Here is a 6,000-nt window from a genome sequence, read left to right on the forward strand (position 1 = left end):
AGCAGGGACACAGGGGACACAGAGGCAAAGAAGGGCACCCAAGGCCTTAGAAAGGACATAGCAAAGCAGGAGCAATCATCCAGCTTGAATTCAAATAGGACATGCATGCAAGGGAATTAACGAGGGATCTTAGTAGCACACAGAAGCATGAACCTGCCAGGACTGTCTCACTTTTAAGATTATCTGAAGATAAGCAAAATAGAACATTTTTGGCCACTGAAGAATAAGCAAATACAGTCCCAAGTGCAGTGGAGAACAGAGAAAGGCAGTGCTTTGCTCTGCTCAGAGCCTGGATTCCACACAGCCTGTGCTGTGCTTGGTGATGGTGCAGGCTCTGTAGAAGGCAGCAGATGCAGAGTTAATGTGTGTGGGGGGTGGAGGGTGTTTATGAGCACAATAAATAAATGTATGAAACCCTATAAGAGTTCCCATATAAAAGTGAGTTAGAGCTGCCCGAGGGCCATGGCCTCATCATAAAAAATGCATCTCTTCAGCACGGCATGAAGCAGCAGCTGTGCTGTAGCTTTCTGGCTGCAGAACTGGAAAGCTGCCTATCCACCAGCTCCCAAACTCCTGGGTGAAGTCTTGACCCCCCTAAACACTCTGGATTTTGTTCTGGGGGGGGGGGTTCTTTGAACATCAAAGCCCAGGAAGCAGAGCTGGACCTGCAGGTTTGCTAAATCTTAGTTTTTACTTCTTAAAAACGAGGAAGAGCACCGCTTTAAGGCTGAGAGCAATACTCACCCAGAAGTTCTGAATTTTTCATTTCAGGTGATGAGGGGGGAGGGTCCCCAACTGCTCTGATACTTTCCCCAGGGTCTTCTCCTGTTCTGCTGCCCTGCTGGGAGGTGCTGAATGCAGAAGCCCACTGCCCCAGCTGAACAGGTGACTTAAGTTTGGTCCCAGCCCACAAGTTGAACTTGCACAGGGCACATAAATCTTTGGCCACTCCTTTCCCCACTACACATACATAATGCCAGACTGTATCTCCCAGCAGAGCTGCAATAAGACTGTCCTCATGTTTCACATAGAGACACGCGTCTGCCAGTTAGAAGTAAACAAAACGTTCTCTCCTACCAACACAGAGCTGCTGGGATAGCAACCTTGTTCCATGACAAACAGCATCCTGTAATTCACTGCAGGGCTAATTGCATTGCAGAGCTGATATTGCTCTCCAGGAAGACGTCAGCTCCTCGGCTTTGCCCACGGGCAACAAGGACCTTATTGATGTATTCAGGACTCACAACCAGCAGTCACAGGTTGCATTCTCTTTGATAACAAAGCCTTACAGACAAGGCTTAGATTTCCACCGCAGTCCTAATTGAAACATAGCTAATTATCAGAGTCCTGTCTCTGCAGCCCCCCCAAAAAAGACATCTACTATTCATACAAGTCCAGGGGGAAATTACCCATTCTGTCCTTTGAGTCTGAGGTAGCTACCAGCCAAGATCCCCATCCCACAAGGACTCAATGACTTCAAAGGATGCTGGTAGAATCAGACTCCAAATAAGGTCCAACTCTAGAGACAGGAGAGAATTCCAAGTGGCTGCAGCAAACATTCAGCTCAGATCACAAACAACTTGTCTTGAACCCATGTTTGGAGGAGCAGCATTTCCTACGAGCCCCGGCAAATTCAAACACCTCACAACTGAGTTGTGTGCAGCAGTCATAGTAACCTAATTCCTCACTGCCAGTTGCTTGGCTGAGCAACATCAAATGTACTGCAGTCTGGACACGTGGATTAGCAGCTGGTCAAGGCTGAGCACATGGAAACATGCACTCACCAGAACCACGGTCTAGTTTCTGTCTGGATGATAACAAGACCCCCAAGGAACTACGAACATTGTTTTGCAGACGCTGCACAGCAGCCTTCAGCTCTGCAGTTCAGCCATACAGAAGCAAGATTACTTCCTTGTAATGTGGGGACAAAAGCCCATCAGAACTTTAGCAGTGCCAGGACAATGCCAGCATCACCGTAAGTTCACTTTCAGAAGGTGACCCTTACACAGACATACAAAGGCACAGAAGTTTATGACCACCACCCAGAGAGCAGTGCAGTTTAGAAACAAGTCAACCCTAGAAAAACCCTTCAGTTTATAGCTGCTTCACATTTCAGCCTGGCAGATGGAAGGAACACCAGAAAGCAAACATGTCAGTTAAAGCAGCTAAAAGCATAATTTACAAACTGGAATCTGCAGCCCAAATTCTCAGCAGCTCTAACTCAGAGCTCTACAGAGCCGTGTGTATTTCACCTGGCTACAGTGCAGTGGTCAGAGCACCCGCTGCAGCAGCTCTGCCCAGAGCTGTGCTGGGAGGGCAGCTGGGTTGGGCCGCTTTTGCCCCTGGCAGCTCTGATGAGGAACAAAGGCCCACAGCAGTAATGATGATAATGACTTGCATGCTGGGAACTGGGAACACGGAGCTCCTGGATGGTACGTTAAAAGCACACAAAATCTAGTGCAGAGGAAATTGAGGGTTCCACTCTTTGCTCACAGGACAGAAACAATACATCAGTTGTTCACATACCTGATCAAACAGAGCTTTCCAGTGCTGAGAGGCAAAGCATAAAGGGAAGAAAAAGAAGAAAAGAAGGTATAAGAGCAACGACATTAATATGCAATAAACTGTAGAAATACATTCTACGGAGAAATAACCAAATGATTTAGTGCCATTTCCAATATCCTTCTTCATCCCAGAAGCACCTACCCTTCCGGGGGGAGGAGGCAGGAGAATCTACCAACCACAGGGAGTAGAGTTTTCATTTACAAATCCAAATTAAGAGGAACTCAGAACATTCATGTGTTAATTCTGTTTTCTTCTGCTTTGTCTACTTGCAAGCAAGCAAGGAATAAAAGGCTTTTTATCCACCAGGATCAAGACAGCTTGGTGTACGTTGAGGGGAGGGAGGAGACAGCAATGCTTTTACAGGTCACTGTGGCCCAGCACTGACCCACAGTCTGCCCTGTCTGGTTCTGAGCCCTCTGCCTGCTGCTGACTCCAGCAAGGATTTGCTGCAAGGCCTGTGATAACCCATCGGGTCTCAGAATCACATCTGTCCACATCTGAAAAATAGGTAATTCTTGTATAAGATGGAAGGGGAGAAGGATGGAGAGTATCTATGACATGGATTTACTCCCATAACTTCTGTTCCAGATCTGTCTTAAAAGCTGTGCATTGAAAGAAGATCCATTTCAATGCAGACTATCATGTGAACACTCTACAAGTTCTCACTATGATATATGCAACAGAAAGCTCTGGTGAGAGTCATATCCAACTCTCTTAAGAATATTTTCTTTCCCTTGGTAGGCTGATCTAAAGCAGAACTGACTGGAGTGACAGTGGGGTATCAGGACAATGAATTCCATTTAATCAGTTCAGCTGTTGGTCCCCACCTTCCCCGTATCCACATCCATTTATAAACTCCCATTCATCATCATAAATCAGCCCAGCAGTTTAAAGAGAACATTTTGGGACTGCTTGAATCCTGGCCTTGTGAAATGCTGCTCTGAGTGCTGTAATGACATCACAGCTGAGCTCTCACACGCTGTCAAGGCTGTAACAGCCAAGTATCCACTGTGTAATATTTTTGTGGCTAACAACATACAAAGAGCTAACCTCGGGTCAGCTCTTGCTGGCCAAGCAGAAAAGCTCACGTCAGACTCTCAAATGTAATAACAGAAAATCAGCCCCCAGTTACATCCCAGGGGAGCACACTACCAGCACAGAGCAGCCTGAATTTTCAGGGATGATGCTCAGCAGCCTGCTTGTTTCAGCAGGAAATCCTTGGCTGTGCAGAAGGAGGGCATTTGCACCGCTCTTCTGACTTGCAGATGATACACGATACCTCAAGCTTCTGCCATATCTGTTGCCAGGTCTCAGCAGCTTCCCATAAGCAATGCAACTGCAGGCCCTAGCTATGTTTCCTGCAGTCGATAAAATAAGGTACAAGAGTCAAATAACAATGCAGATCCCAACGTAAGTAACACTGCGAGCTGGATCAGACCCAAGCTGTCCTACCTCAAGGTCGAGCAGCATGTCAGTAGCAGAACTATGATGATAATCTAGATTTCACTGAGGAAAGCTCCCAGCCTGCCCACTGAGCCAGGAGCCCAGTCCTGCCAGGCACTCAGCACTTCACTTCTCTTGGGCACAAAAGCACAATTCTCCTACAAGGTCACAGTCAGACGCAAGGAAGAACTTGGATTTGGAAACACGTTCATTGAAAGTTCCTTGGAAGCCATCCCTTCCCCTGAAAACTACATATCCCCTTGACTGGGCATGATCCAGTGCCAACTGCCCGGCGGTTTTGTAGCAGAGGACAAACTGCAGTACGTGCTTCTTTCTGAACGTACAGCACTAACAAATACAGCCTGGGGAAAGCAGCTCCGGCAGGCAAGTGCACTTCCACTGCTGCCCTCTGGGAGGAAAATTCAGCAACCAAATTCTAGGGGACTCAGAAGGGGCTGGGAGGATCAGGAGTCAGCACTGCCCCTAAGCAGCCCCATGCGGGTTCCACTAGCAACACCATAGAAATAGAGGGAAAAGGAGATGTGCCATTGCTGGAAGCTTAAACTACAAGCGCCGCTTTCACCCAGTGCCAGGTCCTAGAGGCAGCCCACCAGAAAGACATTCAGTATCACTGCATCATGTGTACGGAGCGCAGAGCCTGAGCTTATCTCTGCAGGCTGAGCAGACACGTCCCAGAGTTTGCTGGGAAGGAGAGGTGTAAGCAGTCCTAGGATGCACCAAGAATGCAGGATCTGTTCGCATTCATCCCCCCTTAGACAGGTGCAGAGCGAGCTCTTGCCTCTGGCAGATGCAGAACGACCAGCTCAGCTCTGCTGGCTCTGCTGCTCAGCCCGGCAGGAGCTGATTCAAAGCACGCAGGACCACTCGGTGTCCTTCTAGGCTGGGTGAGCAGAGACAGAATGGTACCGAATTAACCTATCCTCAGGTGCAATCGGAGCCCTGAAGGTGAAGGGAGGCTGCCGAATCAGGGGGAAAACTTCCTTCTGTTGTTCGGGAGCTGGAAGTGGAAACGGGGAGTGTTCACATCAGTCACCTCCGAGAGGCTGGGACTCTGGAAAAGCCCTCTGTCCCCGGGAAGCCCCTCAAGCCGAGGCTTGTCCCCTCTCCTGCCTCCAGAGACGCCTCCGCGCTCAGCTCCGCTCCCCCCGCCTGCAGCCCGGCAGCCGCATCTCGTTCGGGGCTGCAGCTCCCACCGGCTCCGTGCAGACAGGGGGGTCCGGCCAGGACAGCGCAGCCGGGGCTTATCCGGGACGGGGCCGATTCCCGGAGCCCGCATTTACCCGGCGGCGAGGGGAGAGCGGGGCAGGGAGCGGCGGGGATGGAGCCGGAGCCTTTACCTTGTCCTAGAGGGTCACCGGCCCTATTCCTCCCCCCGGCCCGGACTTCATATATAAATAGCTTGAGCCGATTAACCAGGCACGGAGGAAAGGGGTGAAGACATTGAGCAAAGGAAACTTACATCCTCTGCGGCCATAGGTAGGACATCCTCGGAGTCGAGCACCTCGATTTCTTCCGCTTCTGAGCCGGCAGCCACAGCAGGGGAAGAGCTGGCGTGAGGCTCCGGCAGCCTGTCTCCCATGCTTGGAAACGGTCCCCCCTCCAGCCCCCGCCTCCCCCCCTTCTCCCCAGATCCTTAAAGAAATTAAACCTAGCTGCCGCTTGGCAAACTTTCAAGCGCAGCCGATCCTGCCTTCATGACTCCCGCAGCCGGGAGGGGAGGAAATCCTCCATCCAGGGAACATCCAATTAGCGCGGACACAGCGTGCGGGCGGCATCCCGGCTCCGGACGGGGCAGGTGACCCCTCCCCGCTCACACTTGGCCGCCTCGGATCCTCCCTCCCCCGCGGCCGGGCGCCGTCCCCAGCCCCGGGCTCGGCCCCCGCGGGGGGACAGGGGGGAACCGTGCGGCCCCGGGGGCTTCGGAGGCAGCGGCCAGGAGAGCAGAGCGAGGAGCAGGACGCGGCGAGGAGA

At 51.2% G+C, this 6,000-nt stretch overlaps 1 protein-coding gene across 3 annotated transcripts in view; it reads right to left on the reverse strand.

Annotated features, from left to right (window-relative positions):
• The window catches only part of RHBDL3 (rhomboid like 3), a 42,640-nt gene extending 37,023 nt beyond the window's left edge, over window positions 1-5,617 (reverse strand). For 2 of the 3 annotated variants that reach the window (XM_015879879.2, XM_032448319.1), the window contains exons 1-2: window positions 5,489-5,617; window positions 2,527-2,550 (exon numbers count right to left, since the gene is read on the reverse strand). In XM_015879879.2, coding sequence (XP_015735365.1) covers window positions 2,527-2,550; window positions 5,489-5,608 — 144 coding nt within the window. In that variant the 5' untranslated portion in view covers window positions 5,609-5,617. The remainder of the gene's footprint in view (window positions 1-2,526; window positions 2,551-5,488) is intronic. The other variant, XM_015879881.2, reaches the window with a different exon arrangement.
• Between the last annotated feature and the right edge of the window lie 383 nt (window positions 5,618-6,000).

Source organism: Coturnix japonica, chromosome 18 (genome assembly GCF_001577835.2).
Source record: "Coturnix japonica isolate 7356 chromosome 18, Coturnix japonica 2.1, whole genome shotgun sequence".
In the NCBI taxonomy this organism is placed as follows: domain Eukaryota; kingdom Metazoa; phylum Chordata; class Aves; order Galliformes; family Phasianidae; genus Coturnix; species Coturnix japonica.